Source organism: Ischnura elegans, chromosome X, assembly GCF_921293095.1.
Source record: "Ischnura elegans chromosome X, ioIscEleg1.1, whole genome shotgun sequence".
NCBI lineage: Eukaryota > Metazoa > Arthropoda > Insecta > Odonata > Coenagrionidae > Ischnura > Ischnura elegans.
The window spans coordinates 118,279,633-118,300,550 of record NC_060259.1 but is presented as its reverse complement, the minus strand read 5'-3'; the positions used below and the strand labels follow the sequence as shown (position 1 = coordinate 118,300,550).

Below are 20,918 nucleotides of genomic sequence, written 5' to 3'. Positions count from 1 at the left end.
TCAGAATTGAACTTATATTATATATATATGCGTGAATTTCTTAAAAATAGTATTTCACTTTTTCGGACGATAGATTTCTCATTTTCATTTCATTTCTCTGTCAGCCGGAATTTATTTTTTCGGTTGGTAAAAATAAGGAGATTCATCGTCCGGAAATATTTCGGTGCGAAATCGGAAGATGTCGGGAGTTGTCTGCTTTAGATCGATAAATAAATAACCATGCGCCTTGTTTGTCGCATCATCGTAAGCGTCCTGAAGAAAACGGATATTTTTCGGGTATATCTGCCTCGCTAAACTCAATATCTGACTTCTATCTCTCGGGTTTTTGAAGTAGACAATGTAGTGGGTGTTAAGAGAAATATCGCGCGCACCCTTTCCCTGATGAAACAAGTTTTGCGTCAGGTGAATAACACTGATATTCTTATGGTGGCTACCCCTAGAGAACAGATCTACGACTACTTTATCACAACTTTCCACCATAAGATCGTCCAGGATCACTAGTTTCGCACCAGTTACGTGGGAAGTGTTTTTTAAATCAGGCAAACCTTCATGGAAAGAGACGCCTAATGTCTTTAAACCTTCGTAGAAATGCTGCCACTCCGAATAACACCAAATAATTTCAAGGAAGGTTACATCAAACATCTCCCTCTGAAATTGTATCAAACGATTTGTGAAAAATGTCTTACCGCAAGCGCTAGGTCCAGCCACTAACGCAGCAAACGGGTGTTTTAGCCGAAAGTCCATCCCAACAACTGAACAGATTCATGTCCGCTCTAGCTATTTAACTAGTTTTGCATTACTATAACGCGACAACTCCTGAGTTTTATACCTTAATTGTATCCAAAAGAAACAAAGAAATTAATACCAATATAAAATACCGTGGACTACTCTCGGTTGGATTCCCATTTACATAATTTACGCATCCATTGAACACTGCATACTATGTACACCGCGTGCATGGTACGTTGGAAACCATAAGCCCTTCCGCCACGACAAGGCGGTAGTCCTCGGAAGGGAAAAATAATAATTTACATAAATCATAAAATCATAATAAAAATTTGGGGACTGAAATTAAATAAAATAAAATAATAAAGTTATTTGAAAAACTTTGGAACATCAATTTATAAAATAAAACATAACGAAACTGTGGGGAGTTGGAAGTTAATAAAATAAAAATAAATAAAATAAAAAATGAAGTTATTTGAAAAAGTGAATGGTTATATGGTTTTAAAGTAGAACAAATGAAAGTTAAACAAATCAAAGAAAAAATAAAAGAAAATGGAAATAAAACAAAACTAAATGAAAATAAAATAAAATTGAAATTCAAAGAAGAAAAGGGAAAATATGGATTGGAAAAATTAGGAATGGAAAATGTGGACGGGACTATGCTTCTTCTCCTCTGTAGTTATAAATTTTCCTTTTTCTAAAGGAGACGTCGTTTTTTGTAACCATACGGAAGTGTGTCGAAGTTCTCCAGACGTTTCCTTTTGGTATATACAATGCGGAAGAGCTTGCTTTCAGGCTTGGACACAATGTCATGGTTTTTCATGCGTGCTATTTTGTGGCTATATTCTACCGTTCTCCCAGGCTCATCATTCAGCAACATGGCTTTCAGCGTCTCAAAACACACAACTCCATCATTTGAGGAATTAATTGTGATTCCTCGCACTTTGCAGACGCTTTTCTTAAACTTCGAATTGCTTGAAGATCGAACCACATAAGCGTAATTTTTAGGACCGCCCGATACAAATTCACTAATGTAGCAGTCCGGTCCCATTGGAGCAACCTCATCGGTCATATCACCGAGGTAATCACCGATTGGTGGAGACCATTCCCCTGGTTTTTCAGTGAAGATAATGCTATCTGTGTCGTGATATAACACCCGCCTTTGAAGATTTTCAAGGTATTTATAGAGCTCCAATCTGGCTTGCGCTGTTGTGTAACAGGCCATGATAATACCACTAGAGCTGGATGGTGACACAGATTCTTCCTTTTCGGTCCAATGTGCGTATATGGTGTCTTCATTCACTTCAACAAGACGTTGAACGTCAACGTTTGGATCCGTGAGAAGAGAATTCAATGCGTCACTCTGTTTTATGACGGTGGTTTGCGTTAAATCATCGCGCTGTCCCAGTTTCCCCCAAAAACTGTTTAGCAACAATTTCGCTAGTGATCGTTTTCCAGGGTTGTGGCTGATTGAGATCTTGTCAAGATCCACTCCTTCCCTCTCTCTAAACTTTCTTAGGTATTCCTCTTTCTTCTCCTCCGTCACACACCAGCTGGGCCACCCGCTTGCCTCCTGCTTGAGCTTAAGGAAAGCATTTATATACTCAGCGAATAACCCACCCTCTCCGGTTTCGCGATTATACTGGGTCACTTCATAACTCCAAGCTTCGTGCATTTTTACGATGATGTAGCCAAGAGACACTGCCTTCTTCAACTCGCAGGTCACCCATGTACCCGTCAACGTTCGCTCCGCCTCTTCGTGTCTGCAGTCCCCTTGATTTTCTTCCAGCGCGCAGGTCCTACAGAGTGGAAATAATAGCTTCCCGTTACCCTTCATAGGAAGCACCGGGTGATATAGCTCTGTTGGAGGAAGAACATCACATTTTACAACTCCCTCCAAATCATTAAGAGGGGGACACTCGGCGCCGACGTAGATGGTTGGATGGCCGACTGGATATGCGCCATATTTGTTGACATATGGGTATAGTGAACAAATGTCTGTGTATTTTATTTTCTCTCCTGTTGCCCCACAAGCTTTGTGGTAAAGACGCAAAGCATTTGTCCTCCCTCCGTAGAATGCATCGCGAGGATTCAGAGGGATTTCCTTATGTATTGGTTGTTCTTTCAAGAACTTTTCCAATGCATAGTCGCGCTCAATCTCCCTCTCAAATTGGCATTCCCACATTTCTATCACTTTATATCCGGCACGCGTGAGCATCTTCTTCCTATTCTCGGTGCTTTCGAAACGCGTTTGCATCGTTTCGCTCTTACTGTTCGAAACCGGAACATGTCTCTGGGGAAAACACTTGGGGCAGCCATGGAAAAAGCACCCGTAAAATTCAAAAATAACTTCCTCCTGTTCGTTTCTCACGTACCCGTCTACTTTTCTACCCAAAATTCTAATCTCCCGGCCATTTTGAGCGTGACGGATTTTTTCACCCCTCCTCCTCTCTTCCGCCAACAACCATTGGATGGCCTTCTGCGACTGCCTGTCTGCCCATCGATATCCACCTGGGGGCATAATAGCAATCGTCTCAGCCTTCAAATATTTTTTTCGAAAGACTCGCATGCACGTACTCGCGATGGTAAGGCACTCCCTAAAGGGGTCAACGCCACTTAGTGCGAGAAATTCCCCTCTAAATTTTAAACACGCAAGTCTCAAAATGTTCACATCCTGCACGCAGTATTTCTTAATTTCTCTTTCCATCTGGAAAACGTAATGTTCACGCCGCAGTTCCGAATGCCATTTTTTAAATTTTGAAAGTTCAGTGGTTGACATATCAGCGGTTCCATAGGTCTCCTCCGGAGGCAGGGGGCCCTCATATTTCCAATTTGCCTCTGTATTGAAAAAGTGGGGAAAATATCCCTTCACCAACGAGGTATCTAGTCCAAGTGCCGATGGTAGCTTGGCGAGGGGCATGGGCAGAAAGTTTAGAGAATCAATAAATTTTAAGTTGTCAAACTCGACGCTCATCAGTTTCGCCCCGTTCGCTATAAGCTTGGGGGCCCACTTCATTTTTTCAATCAAAACCTTTAGAATGAAGTGACAGTCATACCCCTTTGAATTGTGGGCAATGCATATTATCTGATCAAACCCTCTTCGTCGCAGGGAGACAAGACTTTTTACAAACGAGTACACTGGGTCTGAACCATCAAATATGCACTGCCGCTCCCCACATTTCTCGCAGTCTTCAAGTGATTGATCGCTGCAACAAACACTACAACATCTTTGCGCCACCAGGAGATTTGCCCTGTGTAGAAATGTGTCTGTTTTCCCTAGCACCGCTTCATCCTGCCGTGATTCTATATCGTAGAACACAAACACAAACTTTTCATGGGGAATTTTCTTTTCGACGATCTGCTTCATAAAGCATTTATTTTCGCCACTGTGGCGACTCTTGCAGGTCTGACAATAGATTTCACCGCAGACGTGTTTTTTCCGCTGAATGAGCGTACTGTAAACTCTACAACATTGTTTGCAGTATTTAAAAATTTCGCATGGCGCTCTTGCCTTACCCTTCGGCTTCAAGTGCCTTTGATAGCAAACATCCCCGTAAAAATTTCTGTTGCATGAATGGCATGCAATCGTCTGCTCACTTGGTTCACATGGTGGGGAGTTGATACATCTGGAGCACTCGCTAGGGCACTTATGACGAAACATTGTCTTGAATGGATGCCTACAAGGTCTACAATAGTATACACAGTTAAAGGCCCCCGTGAGTGAAGTAATGACATTAAAATGATGTTCACCATAAATCAGATTCACATCCTTCCGAATTGAACCATCGGGAGCGGGCGTCGATGGGCCTTCATATAACACTTCCTTCCCTTGGCGATCACCAAAAACTGTTATACGATAGAAATCAACGTGGTTTTGGAATGTTCTAACCTCATTTATTCCCCCGCCACTTTCCAGATTTACACCTGCCTCTTCACACAATGCGATGGCCCTCTGAGTTTGAATTCTTCGCCCCTTCCGCATATCCATATAAACCCCTGCTGAATCAGTATGTCTGGAAATGGCGACACATATAGCTCTCGCGAGGCACAAGTTGTCGTTATTGTCTATTACAATTATTGCTTTCTTTGCACTGCAAAAATCTTGAAAGGATGAGATCTGATCCCGTCTCTTCCAGCCGCCCTCAGCCTGCTCCACATGCGTGAATGAAATGCTCATTATTCCGCCCAAGAGGAAGTTCTCATTCGATTGAATGACTTTTTCAATTCTCTGCAGTATTACTTCAACGTCAAATTGATCTACCCTCCGGTATGATACGTGGATTGGTCTGTCTGGACAAATACCACTCTTAATCGTCATTCCAGCCTTGTTGGATTGAGGTATATCCCGTTTTAGCACATCTAACAATTTCAACATGCAGCGCTCAAACCAGCGCATAGGATTCTCCCCCGCGGGAACGGAGCGAAAAACAATGGAAATTTCGCGCCCCCATAGCTTGAAATTTTTCAAACAACTCCTATTTTCGGACAATATGGTGAAATACATGTCATCAGTCTCCCCGCCCCCGATTTGCAAGTTTTCAGCACATGGTAGCATTGGAACTGGTAGAGAGTTAATGTCAAAAGGTTCATCTAACAACGATGGCTGCACTTCCAACACCTCTACGTTGACCGCTAAAGGTAAACACTTCCCATCTTCGTTAAAATCAATCAAATCGTAGTCTCTCGCCTCAACGCCTGAGTTGCAATGTTCGGGGACTTGCGAGCTCTCTCCGAATTCAGTGAAAAGCTCACCCGATAAATTTTCTAAACTTGTAATTTCGGCAAGAACATGATCATCCGTGAGTGACTCACACACGCTAATCTTGTAATCATTTTTTTCTCGCTCACCATCACCTATCTCACCCACCGTAGACAGCGGTGAAACAACGAGCGGTTGAAACATCTCGAATCCAGGCGGCGGTCGAATAACCGAAGAAGAAAAAATTTCGGGTGAGTTTGGTTGCGAGCGGACTCCAGCAAATTGAGTAGAAAGTACATCCCTTGTAAGCTCAGGTAAGGGGAAATTAGCAGCGGGAAACAATGACTGACTTAAATTGTCTAGAATCTGAGACGATGGCAGCTCGACACTCGCTACTTCCGGCAAAAGAGTTGCTCCCTCCACAACTTTGGGGTCAGTATCAACCGGAATATTGGAAGATTTCAAAGCAGAAGCATTTTGAGCGTTCTTCACATCTTGAATTAAATTAATAAAATCCGACATGGGGACTTTTTCAGATAACTCGGTCATACGGTGGACTAGCCCGTCGAGTGCGCTTTGCAACAGCGTTAAGGTGTTATACGCTCCCAGGCGATGAGCGCGTACAATTTCAACACCCGGTACAAGTTTGAAAATTGAATCCATCACGATGAAAGACAATGGAAGCGTCCTAAACTCAGTTCACAAGAATCCAAGATGAATAAATCGCTTTTCAGACTTAACTTGAATCCGGGCGGAACCTCTGGATGCGTTTCCGGACGGGCGACTCAAAACTGCTTGCTTCCTCCTCGGCGGGTGCTCAGATGCTCGAAGGATGATGTAGAACTCGAGATGAGAGAACGCTGAGACAGGTACTCTGGAAGTTCTAGGTGAATTTGCTCCTCCGTCGCACTTCCTCTTCTTCTCAACAATAAATTCTTACACTTAGAGCCAAGAGACCAAAGCCAGAGAGATATTGTTTGAAGTTTCCACCACGGTGAAGAATCGGACTGCAGAACAACGATTGTAGTCTGGAGAATGACAGAGTAACCACAGGGACGAGTCCTTTTATAACTAATAACCACGCCGAAAATTTTCAAGATGGTGGCGGCGGGAAATATTAAGGGTGTTGATCTCTGAATAGTTTTCCTGATGGTACGGGCTACTTCGACCAAGAGGACATTAGCAATCATTTGCAGCATTCTTAATATACCACCTCGTAAGTTTTAAAAATTTCCGCAACATATTTCTCTTACGTCGCATAATGACCGTGGGAGGCTTCTTGGATACATTCTCCTGAGAATTGTAGGCACTGATTTATGAAATATTGGGTATTCAGAAAATAGCATTCGGAAAATACAAACGTGGAAATACCCCTAGGGAAATAGCCACTCTTCCTCATTCGTCTTCTAAATTCATTGACCCGGCCTCCACTACCATCCCTCTTTTCGCAAATAATGACAACGCTAGGAATTGTTGAGAACGTGAGAGGCACGAAACCCCCCACCCCTCTTCAAACGCACTTTCACCGGCCGGATTGGCTAGAGCGGGGCGTGACGCCTTCAACCCTTTGCGACAACTCGGAACACAACCTTCACAATAACACCCCTCATTATTAGTATAACCATCAAGGAAGCGATGTCGCCACGACCCTCTCCCGATGCAAGAGGACAGGTGCAGCGTGGAAATGAAGAAATTACACATTGCGAGGATGATATTTCGGTTGGTATTTTATCATACAATATTCAAATATATTTGTTATAAATTGTAATTACTACTAATATAACCAATGATGATACTCATATGCGAATGTGAAATTTTTATGTTCATGTGCTTCGTTTCCATACAGAATTACGACTACGGATACGATTATTCTTCTCAAGATTCATTCTGGGAGAATTACCTGGCGTGGGAGACCAATATAGAAACGGATACGTCGCGGGAGTTGCAAACCTCAACACCTATCCAAGAGCATCATTTCCCGGAACACTTTTGGTCGCCCAAGAAGCTGGAAATGGATGAAGACGCTAGCCTTATTACTGTGCCAAATAACTTTGCGAGTACGGACAATAGTTTCCAAGAAGACAGTGACGTGGATTCACAAGCAGAGACTGTAATATTAAACCACGAGCAAACAGTTTACTCAGACATTTCAGAAGCCAGCATTGCTCCAAGTTTGCCTGATGAATGGCCTTCTTTCGATGTGTGGCCACACGCATTGGAAGATATGCTTTGCCTTTGTAGCCGCTGCTCTGCTATCTTGTTTAATACTTTATCCCAAATTGAACTGTGTTATTCATCCACTCAGTAAATAAAATAATTTTAAAAATTTACATGCATTCTTTATATTTAATCATTGTCATCGATCCTTAATTAGAGAAATATTGCATGCTTATATCAACGGATTTAGCCTCACAAGCGTACCCCTTCATTATCGATCATTTAATAACCACAAATTATTGATTCCACTTTTCGCACCTCATAACCAATTTAATTTCAATGCCCGATCCTTTTCAAAATCAAATTCCAACTCTTCTTGGGCAGAGGTTGCAAAATTCACATCACGTGCGAAACACAATGCGTACGTGAACGCAAGAGAACACCTTTCACTATTATTAATGGCACGAACTGGTAATAACCGACCCTAGCTAGAGCCTATCAGAAACTATTGCACGAGAGTCAATGTACCCACAACTCCGACCACGAAGAGGCAAGCTGTGCGTGAGAAAGAAAACTAAAGTATCCTTAATTATCTATTCCTCCATTAAATATCACTTATGTAGGCAACAGTGGCTAGTTTGCACTCAACCAGCAGCAGGGGTTGCCGAACCTCCAAAGGATGAATTTGCCACAGGTGCCATCTCAGTCGCAGGACTGCTACAAGTTCCACAAAGGCATAATCAATTAGGGGGCATATCCGAATTGCTCTGAACCGTCCCACGCTGGTTAGGTCAATGACTTACCTATGGGTGGGGGTGGGTATATGCCCCAAAGTGTCCATTCCGGGTGGGTGCCCTGAACCGCCCCACGCGGGTTGGGTTGACGACACACCTATGGGTGGGGGTGGTTTAAGGTGGGAGGGGGATGGTTTAGGGCGGGAGGGGGTGGTATGGAGGGGGTGGGGCGGTAGGGGTGGGGGTGGGTGCCCCAAACAGTCCCACGAGGGTTGGGTTACACCCATGGCTAGGGGTGGGGTTACGTCATCTGGGTAAAAGTGCCCCAAAGCGCCCACATTAGTAGTCAAGTAATTATTGAAATTTTATCACATTTTTTTGTTAGCAATGCATGTATCAGATATTTTGTGGCAGCAAAATTGATGAAAATGTAATTTGCCTATTACGTATGTCTTTTGTTAAACAGTGCTGGGACGGAGTTCTTGCTCGTTTCGGCACCTTGATACCACTGCTGGTGAATGACGATACCAGATCAACAAGCGATTTTCCATGAAATGTTTTGCCTTGAATCAATTCTCTAGAGATCATATAAAGTGGATGGCATTGAATATCTTGCTCTCTTTTTCAATGCTCTATTTTCTATTGCGAATTGATTTTTAAAAGTAGAGTATCCAAATGTGTTGCGATGAGTTGCTTACATGTTCATGTGTCAGTACCATGTTTCTTAAGTGCAGGACTAAAGGGAGGAAGGTGGAATTGATTTCCATTCGAAAATTATGCCGGTACCATATGGTGAAGGAAACTATTTGAGATCACATAGAAAATGTTGATATAATTTTAGGTGACTCAGTAACATTACTAGTGTGAACTGGGTTCTATCTAAAAATATGTAAAAAGTGTTTTCGTGAGACAGCTAACTGGATATTTATCATTTCCTCGCATTGATCCAACCTATATTACAAGTTTTGAGAAAACGAACGTTAGCTCTTGCTATATTTTATTCAAAACAAGCTTAAAAAATGGGTTTTAACATTACCTTGTCTTTGATTTTTCTCCAAAATTCTAGTTTGAAACACTGAAACTCACTCACTCAAAACAACTGAAACTCACTCAAAAGTGTGGTATGAGGGTATGTTGCTAATTTAAGCAATCAGTGGACGTTAAAGAAAGTTTCATTTACCTTGATAACAGAGGGCAATAGTGCACATATTTTCGCTTGTTTTACCAAGTATATATTCAATCCCATCACATTGCTATCAGGAAAAAGCTAAATATTACGGGATTGTTTGTGTATTAAGAATGCATTGCGTATTTTCTGCGAAATTATTTAAGTTGACGGCGAAATGTTAGCATATTTCTTTGGAAAATTTATTGTTCGTTTTTATTATCAACTATTAAATATTTTAATTGCATTCGTCTCTCGGTTTTCATTTTTGATGTTTTGTAAAGTCTGAAATATGAGTAGCTTTCGAAAGTTTTGAAAATGGTTTCTCGTCAAAAATGAAGTCGTTTGCGAAGTTATAAAACTTCCATTCATTCAGTATTAATGACTACCTTTTTGAGGAAATGATGATAGATATGTTATTTCATTTTAATAGCAATTTTACTTTTAGCTGCGGAGTCAAATGTCCTCTTTTTTTCAAGCCTGACAAAATTTGTGAAAACAAATTGAGTACGATGCATTTATGTTGCTCGTAAAACGAAACGACCGACAAGGGGATATTATAGAGAGAAGAATGGAGTCTTGGGTACACTTGGGGGGGTGGAAGCAGTCGCCAGGAGGGAGAGGGGGGGGATAGTGCGCGTTTGGGAGACTTGAGGGTGGTGGGGAAGGAACGAGGGCGATTTCTGAAGAACCGGGGGTCGAAGAAATGCTGAAATATGGGGTTGATACGTTAGTGAATGGACCACAGGTTGCCGGCCTCGGTGGCGGCGGTGTAACGTCCTCGCCTGCCAAACAAGAGGTCGCGGGTTCGAGTCCCGCCTGGGTAGGTTTCCCCGGTCCAGGGCATGGTCGTTTGTGTACGTTTACTTGTTACACTTGTTGAACACCCCGGTGTGAAATGGCCAATAAGAGCTGTATCCGGTGGTTTGATGATAAAATAAAAAATAAAATAAATCTGTAAATCAACAAAGGGAAGCGGAAGTCGATTTCTGTGTCTTCAGAAAATGTAATCCCTGCACGATTAACGAGGATCGAAGGAAAATGTCGCGCAGAATGCATATTGATGTTATTCTTAGACGTATTTCTCTCTTTGACGACACATCCGAATAAAGTCCACTTTCCCAGTAGGGAATGAATTCCGGGAAAGTGACTCCAGATTTACTGTGAATGGCTTTTTCCCCAAGCCATTCATTCCAATGGTAAATCAAATTGCCCCTTCCTGTCGAATTATCATAACGCGCGATTCTCGAAAATTGTGTACTATCACACGAACAGTAGCAAATAATGCGTTGTGTGTCTCAATTTCGGCCGCAGCGGGAAAGGAATTCGTGGATGTATTGCTAATCAGGTTACGGATTCGATAAATTGTTATCCATCGGTTGCGCTCTCCCTCTTCGTACTCCTTTCATCTTTCCCAATTGCGATTGTGTGATGGCATTACTGCCCCTGAGATGCGAACCGATTTCATACCATTTACTTTGAGGAAAGACGAACGATAGTGCGCAACTTGAAAGACATTCGTCCGTTGACAGGGAAGTCGACCTCGATTCGGATTTCCACTCTTTCCACCGCTGCATACGTCACCAGCTGCTGCTTCTTCCTCGGGGAGAGCAGACCTTCCCCTACCATCGTTCCGACCTTGGGAACTGCGTCACATTCCTATTCCCATACGGAAGGGCGACCGGCAGTTGTTTTCGTGGAACGTATGTCGGAGGGATATATTCCCAACCCTGAAATATAACTTGCAACATCGAAAAACTTCATTGAACGTATTCACTGCACGTTATATGACAACTTCCTCGACGTAGTGATTGCGTGACAGTGTTGAAAGTGTACTGTTACCGAGGAAACAATATCAAATGAGCGTACCCTTCAAAGTATTACTCTTGCCGAACCCTCCTTCAATTAGTGGCAGTCAATTAGGTATTCGCATTACTTAAGCCTGCTATCCTCTGAAAGTATGTGTTGTTGTCATTGAAGTCGTTATCCCCAAGTGCACGTCGTAATATGGGACAGGTATTGCGTTATGCTATGAATAGAAATTACTTATTCACTTTTTACGTCGACGGAAAACAAACGAAGGAGGCCAGTGCGTCTTCTGAAAAATTCGTCCGTTGGAACTCTTTTTTTTCTTCCCAGCGTCCCCTTCGCCACTCGCTGCGTTGTGGCTCGTGGTGGGGGAACCTTCCCCCACCACCCAGGTCCGACCGTGGGAAACTGCGCCACACACAGGTTCCCACGATGGTGGTCTACTTAGCAACCCCCCACCCCCTATTACTTTCGCCCAGGTGGGCCCTCGCAAGACAGTGTGTGTCTCAAGAAAATGTAGAAGGAAATGAACGTTAGCTATGTTTAATGTCTGCCGTTCGCATTTCCACTTAGTAGTGCATTCACTTTTCCTCCAAATTATCTCCTATGGTTAAACGGTACAGCATCATTAAGGTCTACAGAATGAAGATTACGTGAAAAATTAACCGTGATATTGCCCGGAAAGTAAATGTATTTATTGACAGCTTCTCCACACTCAACTTTCCGTTCATATGTGCACGAGTGAGGAATAGCCGTCCGTTTCAAGGATTTACAACCGTACATGGAATTTATCAAACACGAACTTTCAACGTAATCAATTTCGGGATACATTTCCCATTTCTTTACGAGTTCATGTCATTGGTCATCTGACGAATAAAACTTCAGTTTCAGTATGGAGGGAAATATTTGCATCGGACTGCATGATATACATTAGTCACACTGGATTTCCTGAAACTGTCTGCATTAATGAATGTGCGAATGAGGGATAGGAATATATCTTCCAGCAATTACGCAGAACGATCCGCCGGGAAGCTGAATAATCCGCTGGACCAAGCGTCACTTTCCAATGGCAACGAAAAGGAATGCTCGTGAATGCTCACACTTACCTTAGCCATTTGCGCTGCTTCTTCTTTTCTTTGTATCTATGCTCATTGATTGTATTTGTCGCTCCCTATCCTCGTTCCCACGGAATGAGTCGGTGACTTCAATGAACGAATAAACCGCTGATGTGGTCCACACAAATATTTTTATTTTGCACAAATATGATTTCACCGAAACGACGATCGGTGAGGAAATGATAGTATGTTTCGGAGGAGAAGTTCTTGATTGGAATAGACGTTGAAAGGAGACTCTAAGAAGATCCATTGACTGTTCTTTTTCCATGTAAAAATGCGATGACGTCTTCTGCTGACCTTCGGATTTGTTTGGAATATTATGGAATATTGTTACACGTATATCGTGACCGTTGGTTGTTTACGAAATATCGGACCATTTATTCAGCGCCACCTTTTCAACAAATCTTTTTTCCCTCGTAAAAAAATAATTTTCGTGGGATATATTTTTTTACAAATTTACAGGCTACCGCTGTTTATTAATCTATTTTATTGGATAAAATTTGAAATAATCTATCATATGCGATCTTCAGTGGTTTTAAAGGTTATCATTGGTTTCAAAGAAAACGGGTTTTGAATTTTCTTGACGTCACAGCTATTTGTCATTGGCTGAGTTTCAGAAGTGCCGCTCTCTGGACTTCACTTCGCGGCAAGCTGTCTTGGAGATAAGAGGTGAATACCTTACCTATTCTTTTGGTGATACGGTTCGTGCATCCACTATCCATTAATTTTCAATTCTCGCAAGCCGAGCATCAATCGCAAATACGATTTATTTATAATCACAAAGTAGTCGTTGTAAGAGTGACAATCGTTTTGAAAAACCAATTATTGTTACGGCTTTCGTCTTCATGTCCAACATATTATAACATGAAGGGAATACGCCCCTGTTAAAAATAGCCCAGCGTCTTCAAGAACACCTGTAATCGGGAAAAATTTTCTCGGTTTTAAATCCTCTTGTATTTTAATCAACACTGGAATTCGTGTCTAAATAATTTCTGCTCTCATGGCATTTCGGTGAAGGGCCAGGTTTCATTGCGTATTAGCTGCGTTAGATATTTAATGTGACCGTTAACTGGTTTGATACTCCTTTTTTATGTGCGTATGAGATAGATTTAATGAGCAAGAAGGGTTACTTTTGATTAGTTACATTTCCATCTAGTCTGTCTGCATTTGCAGATTATAGGTAAACTGTGATTAGCTTTATCACTTTTTTATCGTTTTTCAAACTACCAGCTTTCGCACGATTGTGCATTGCGGGTGACTCCCGTAAAAGTTATCACCGCGGCTAGTCCCGGTATACTTTAAATTAGCATATGATGATTTTTTTATTCTCTCCTATGCTTCTATTCCTAGTGTGAAAAGATTATTGTTTTTGCAGTAAGCCTCCTTTTCCTCCACTATTTTCTGCTTATTTCTTCCTTGCTTCACCCATCGTTGTAATTCAGCTTTCTGGGTAGCAAAATTCTTTCACCGCTTCATGCTTTTGTTTCCTAGGTTAATCTTGGTCTTAGCCTCCTCTCTTTTGCTTCATACAAATATGTTGGTATCTTTTTATGACTTTCAGCTGACATTTGGCCATTGTCCATTCCAAATTTCTCAAAGTCTTCTTCATATCCTTGTCTTTCTCGGCTATGACTTCTATATTGTCAGCAAACGGCAGCATAACAGTTCCTTCTCATTGTATATTAACACACTTAAAAGCCCTCCGTTTTATTTCACTGATGGCTTTCTCTAAGTATGCATCAGAAATTACAGGGAACAGTTAAGCCCATGCCTCCTTTTCTTTTCCTATTCTTTTCTCTTTCCACCGATAGATCCAGAACTTATCACTGCTATTTGTTTTTTGTGAAATCTGTGCTCTATTCTGCGATAGTTGTTGAGCACTCCAACTTCCTTCTGAATTTTGAGCCTCGACTCCCATTCCACGTCATCAAAGGGCAAATGTCTCTAAGTCTGCAAATGATATGAAATTCGGATTTTTCTTCTCTACGAGCAGCTGAAGAGCCAAAATTGCTTCCTTTTGCCTTTGTTTTTCCTAAATCGGAATTTGTCCTCATCCAGGAGTTCTTCTTGTCTCCGTTGTATTCCCTTGTAGATGACTGTCGTCAGCATCTTTGACGTATGTAACCTCAGGCGTGTGGTCTAACATATTTACACTCCTCTGCACTCTCTTTTTTGGGAGTAGGATTGACGTTCTTCTCGAAGTCACCAGGTGAATCTCCTGTTGAGTACGTACCGCAGATAGTTTCATACAGTTAAGACCTTTTCTCCTGCAATTTTGTTTAGCTCTGCTGTAATGTCATCTATTCCTGGTGCCTTATCCTTTCGTAGGCTTCTAACTGCAGCGTCAAATTCCGATCTTAGGGTGCTCGCTCCCATGTCATCCTTTTCTACTTTACTTTCCTTTTCGATAAATTTAGGGTTGAGCTTGCATCCGTTGTAGAACTCTCCAAGTATTCCTTCAATCTCTTGGCTTTGTGTTTCTTTTTCAGTGAAAATATTTCCATACTTGTCTGTTATGGTATTACACATTTCACATCATTTCTTAAATGTTTTCTCACCATTCAATTGGCCGCTTCTACTTTCCTTGTAAGAGTTTATTGAGAGTATCCTCGCAAAAGTTGTGATGGCGATCGCATCTTACCAAAGATTTGATCGTTACAAGTGATTCATTTACTTCTACTCCCTTGCATCAAATCACTGGTTTTACGCGGAGTGAAAATGAAGACAAGGATAAGTAAAAAATTCGACCGGTCGAAGGGAAGGGAGGGGGGCTGCGTCTTCGTATCTACCCAGGATCTGGGATATCTGGGATCTATTGTCTTAGAGGGGTATCGGGTAGATGTGGACGCTGGAGTTTTGGCTTCCCACCTTTTAGGTCCGTGTTCAACTCCCGGTGGCGGAGAAATTCAGAGCCGGTTGGCCGATCCTAGAGAAGAGTGCTTTGTGGCGGGGGTTTCAAGTACAGCTTTGCGTCCGTCAGGTGGGGCGTAAAGCCTTTGGCACCTTTCCTAAAGAGCAGACTAATGCCAACGCTGGGTTTCTCTTTTTTTCTCTTCCTACCATTTATTTAAGTGTGGGGCAAATGACTTCTTTATCTTTCGTTCGCCTCCTCAACACCCCATACCATTCCTGCGGATGGTGAGCTATCGCCAGTTACGAGATTGCAGGGTGCATGTTGGGAGAGCCTTCGCCACCGCCAAGAGAACTTCCTCGCACTCGAGATATCCGTCAATGTCGTTTCATCGCGATAACATCGCCATTTGCTCTCTTCCACTTCGCTCTCTTGTCTGACGTGTTGAATGGAGGAGGAGTGCTGTGCTTCTTCTTCTTGCCTTCACTCTATTCCCCCCCCCCTCCACGCATGTCTCTCGGCTGCCAATATTAACGCCTCTTCCCTCCCACCCCCCACTTTCTTTCCTCCATCTATTGTGTTGGAAATCTTGTGTTGGTGCTATCGTGGAATATACATATTCGAGAAATAACCGGTCAAGCTAATCGTAAATTGGGTTTTGTTAAAAGAATATTAGGAAAGTGCGACGACAAAGTGAGAGAAATTAGCTACTTTTCCCTCGTTAGACCACACTTGGAATACGCTGCCAGTGTTTAGGACCCTCATGAAAAAGTCTTAATAACAGAGTTAGAACGCGTGCAAAGAAGAGCTGCCAGGTATGTGAAAGGTCGTTACGATAGTCTTGTTAGTGTAACTGGCCTCTTAGATAAACTCGGATGGGAATCTCTGTCGGACCGTAGATTGAAAAATAGACTAAACCTTTTAGATAAATTCAAGAGCAATATCTTTTCTGACGAAGTTTACCACCTCCGTAATTCTTCTCGCTCTGAAGTAATGTCTGCCCTATCATTGGTCCCACTATCCTCCCGTAGGGATTTCCGTAATATTTCCTTCATTTACAATGCCTTAAATGGCAAGTTCCGATCCTCAGATATGATGCCTTTCTTTTCACTCCACATTCCCTCCCGCTCCTTCCGTAATAACCACCTACTACACCAGCCTAAATTCCGTCTCTCTCTCTCTCTCTCAGAGATCACTTTTTTACAGACTCCCTACCTCTTTCAATGCCATTTCGAGTACTCACCCTTCCCTGGATCTTTCAATGCCCATCAGGTCATCCAAGAGGCAGCTTCGAAAAGCCATCTACTGAATCCATTTTTTCTTTTTGATATCCTTTGTATAGTTTTTTTTATAGTTTACATTTGTTAAAGCTGCAGATTTTATGTTTTGTATTCAATGTAAAGGCCATTTTGGCTGTGTTTGAATAATTTAATAAAAAAATAAAAAAATTAAAAATATCTTGCGGACGCCAACATACTACGGAAGATCAGATCATGCAGATAAAATAAGAGAGATAGATTGTAGAACGGTCAGATTCCGAGTGTCATTTTTTCCACGATCAATAAGAGATTATAACGGCAGCAATAGAACTCGTAAATAGATTGCATGACTTGTAGTGTAGCCTACTAACCTATGCAAAACTTAATGCATGTTTCTTAATTCAATTATTAATTCTAACAGCATAAGGTAGTATAATTTGTTATTATACGGGACGTTTTTTGGACGGTGTGATGTGCATGTGGGAGTCCAAATGCATGCTGGTGATTGATCACCCTCTGCCAAACACCCTAGAGGTGGCTCTCATTATGTAGATGTAGATGAAACGTCCAAGTATTGTTGTGAGGGAGTTTTGGCTCCCGCGCATGTTTAGTAAATACGATACACGTACTTATACGAAGCACAGAGCGCAGTAAAACAACATAAGTCTTCTGCATTTTGATGTGGAATGTAAGTAGCAAACTAGGGGCTTCCAAAACACTGGAGGTAGTTGAGTACATTTTTCTGAATTTGAGGGGTATTTTTGGCGTATTTTGCCCATTTCTCAGGAAACGTAACCGAATGTGGTAAGTTCACTGTATTTAAAGGCTACAAAGCTCATTTATGGGTGATCGATAAATAGATTCCTTCCGGATTTTAGAGCCTATTTGGTACCGATAGTTTTCTTATACTCAACTGGAAAAAGAGTAATAATTGAGCCATTTGTCTTGTTATCATTCGTTATTTAACTAATGTCAGTTTAATATGTCCTGCATTTTTGCGGGGTGAGGGCCTTAAAACTTCCTCATACATCATAGGTTCATGGCCTTCGGAAATTGCATTTGAACCTCTATATATCTCTCAAAAATTAAAGTAAAATGTAATTGCTATTTTCCACAATAGTTCTTACGACGACTTTTGGCTCACAGAGTTGTCATTTGGTATGGGACATCACATTACATGAGCATATCACGTTTAATCATTCAGAGAAGAGGTGGAGCAGGATTTGACAAGTATTACGTAGGAGTAGAAAACAAGTAAGATAGTGAAAATAGGCAACCCAGGAGATATAGATAAACCATGGGTGAGAGCACGTCTCTAGCGGCAGGAGAACGGCACCCGGGAAAAAGACAGGTAGATGCGATGGCCAAGGGAGGGGGGAGGATATAGGAGGCAGAGGTAAAGAAAATATCTCCCATATTCTCCCTTGCAAGGGCGCAGCTAAGAATTAAGGCTAAGGGAGGTTTCATGCGCAAGTAATACTAAAAGAGTGTGGGGGTATTGTATACCCACCAGGGTAAGCAGGAGTTGCGGGGGGGGGCCTCCTCCAGAAAAAAATGTAGAAAAATGGTTCAAAATGGCGAGTTTTACGGCTTTCTGAAGTTAGTCAATTCATATTCACCAGTCAACGAACCACGCAAGTTCCAAGTGGCTCCCAACCAATCCCTTTCCGTTCCATTTAAATTGCCTTTCTGCTTCGGATTCTCTGTATATTCCGTATTCGAAGTGCGGCTAAGTAATTACGAAATAGCACCGCGACTTAATCACTTACCTCCAAAACGCTCCATAAATTCTTAACTCTCGTGGCTTGCAGCGAATGACTCTTCTGTTCTATCATCAATGAATTCCAAGTGTTCAAGGATTTCCAAAACCTGACATTGGAAACAGATTCCTACATCTTTAAAGACTGTTATTTTTTCAAATATTGTTGGTCAATATTAAAAAGATTTTTTGTCATTATGCGTAAGTAATACATTTATGACTAAGTGGTGTGCATGTGGTGATTTTTTATCATGTTGGTGATTGGTCAACCACTGCCTATCCCTCCCTTGGGGTGGCTCGCAGGATATTATGTATATGTAATGTTACCCCTTCCCCCGAGTGAATTCAAAAGCCTGGTCACACGATACATTAAGACGAATAAGTGAATCTGTAATCACCTAATTAAAACAAATGTTAGAACAAAAGAAGCATCCTGTTCGCAGTTGCTTAAAATATTCTTACATGCCGCGTCATTCTGATTTCTAAGCCGTTTGTGCAATCGCATGTTATCCCTTTTGGGTTAATGTATTATTCATTGTCATCTATTCTCACCTTTGCCGGCTATCATCAGACGGCGTTGCCATTCACCTGAAATCCTTATCTACTGAATCAAGCGGTGTAGTTACCCTCATGTTCACATATGCTATCCTCAGAATGAACGCATTTTCTAATTGAGATTCTAATCTGGCTACATAAAAAATCGTATTTTAATGTGCATCAGCTGAAAGGCCGAAAATACTTTTATAAGGTATTTTGTATTTGCTGTGATAGAACACATCTCTCCTTAAGTAGGCGCTTACGCCAGTTATGTGAAAATCAATTCCTCGGAGGAGGGTGAAATTAATGTCAGAATATATTGTGTTAGCGTTTCTAGTAGTGTAGTAATTCCTTTCTAGTATTGTAGTAAAAGCCGCGGATCGTTAGTACGAATGAAAGCAAGGACAAGGTTTGACCTAGAGAATTGAACCAAGAACTATTAATATTTAAACAAAGATATTAGGTTTTTCACGCTGCGACGCTTTATTATCTTATTTTATTGTGACCACTTAGCTAAATTGCACATAAATTGATAGATATGGGAATTCGTTTTTCCCCCGAACTATAAAGGACTTTAATAAATGGTGGTCGAAATTTTGTGTGAGAATTTTGCTTTTTATATTAAACGGCTTGTTTCCTGGCACCCTCTGCCACACGCCTATGTAGGTTAAAAAATGATGTTTATTTTTCGATCAACGTGGTTATTATTTAAGAGTATAAATGTTAGTGAAGAGTTTGATCTGGAGTGTAGCTCTCTACGGTGCGGAAACGTGGACACTGAGGGAAGAAGACGAGAGAAGATTGGAGGCATTCGAGAAGTGGGTATGGAGAAGAATGGAGAGGGTGAAATGGACGGAGAGGAAAAGGAACGACGAAGTGCTGGATATGGTTGGCGAGGAGAGGCAGCTTTTAGATGAGATACGGAGGAGACAGAAGGTATGGATGGAGTTAGTGTTTAGCGGTGAGGGGATGTTGAAAATGGGGTTAGAGGGTAGAATGTTAGGGAAACGAGGGAGGGGAAGGAAAAGAAAAGGATTTTTAGACAGATTGAAAGAGAGTAGGCCTTACAGTGAATTAACACTTTCAATGCTGACCATGTAAAACTCAAAATCGACCCCCGGTGCGGCTGTCGTTTTTTAATGCAAAACGCATGCATGGGTGCCAAAAGAGCTGGGAAAAATAATGAAAAAATTTTCTTGGCCCTAATTTATTAGCTATGAATTTTTTTATTTATGACGTGATATCACGTCACCCGCACAGCGGGATATAAACGTGATGCGGGTTGCATACTGTCAGCTTTTTCCCCGCGCCACCTTTTTCTTCTAATTTTTTTTCTGCGCTATGTATCCAAAAAAATTCGAGGAAAATGAATTTGTAATGTTCTACTGGTATCGCCATTGGTATTTTGCCACTGTCATAGGGAAATTTTTGGCTTAGATGGATGTAATGCAAGTTATAAGTACAAGGAGTCGCCGTGAACAGCTGTTTGATTGTGATGGTAATTCTGCGCAAGATATTTCGGCGTATTCCTTGTACTAGTAATCGTAAGTATCGGGGTAGGGTTCTATAATATTGAATAATTTCTACATATTCTTCTGAAGTCACTATTCTCGTCACAAATACCTTTACTCGTATCATGTTTTCAGCTCCAATTCCTTTGTTCCCATACGACCATCATCAGCTCAGCAAGCAAGCATCAGATATTTAACAAAAATGGTTTTCACATACCATTATGTATTCCCTTCACTGCATGTGCTTGAGATGGGTGACACTCAGCTTACGAGATTATTTTCCGACGGTGTATTATGGTGTCTCTTCACGTGCACCACTCCTGCCAGCTGTTCTAATGTTGGAGTGGGTACGGAGATGAAGCGAGGGGTGATAGTAAGATTTATTCAGTCCACTTGTAAGAACTAGGAATAACTTTTTTGGAAGTGCCATCGGCACATCAAAAATATGGGGAAGGTATGGGGAAAGATTTTGTTGGTACGTGTCCTTTTTGGGTCATTGGGGTATAGACTCCGTTGCCGAAATAAAAATGGATGTGGAAACAGACATAATCAACCCATAACTTCCTCATTACTCTCTTATGAACTCAAGCCAATAA

At 41.7% G+C, this 20,918-nt stretch overlaps 2 protein-coding genes across 2 annotated transcripts; one reads left to right on the top strand and one right to left on the bottom strand.

Annotated features, from left to right (window-relative positions):
• Positions 1–1,423: 1,423 nt before the first annotated feature.
• Positions 1,424–2,911, bottom strand: LOC124171287 (probable DNA polymerase). Its single transcript, XM_046550432.1, has one exon. The coding sequence runs from the start codon at positions 2,909–2,911 to the stop codon at positions 1,424–1,426; it is 1,488 nt and encodes a 495-aa protein (XP_046406388.1).
• A 3,847-nt stretch (positions 2,912–6,758) lies between these two features.
• Positions 6,759–7,733, top strand: LOC124171286. Its single transcript, XM_046550431.1, has 2 exons — positions 6,759–7,144; positions 7,272–7,733. Exons 1-2 carry the CDS (start codon positions 7,061–7,063, stop codon positions 7,731–7,733), a joined length of 546 nt encoding a protein of 181 aa, XP_046406387.1. The 5' UTR covers positions 6,759–7,060.
• Positions 7,734–20,918: the final 13,185 nt, after the last annotated feature.

Excerpts from the sequence above, each read along its gene's own strand:
- LOC124171287 (XM_046550432.1), bottom strand. The coding sequence starts at position 2,911 with ATGTGGGAATGCCAATTTGAGAGGGAGATTGAGCGCGACTATGCATTG.
- LOC124171286 (XM_046550431.1), top strand. The coding sequence starts at position 7,061 with ATGTCGCCACGACCCTCTCCCGATGCAAGAGGACAGGTGCAGCGTGGA. Across the intron at positions 7,145-7,271 it reads ATTGCGAGGATGATATTTCG|AATTACGACTACGGATACGA; the intron begins GTTGGTATTTTA and ends GTTTCCATACAG.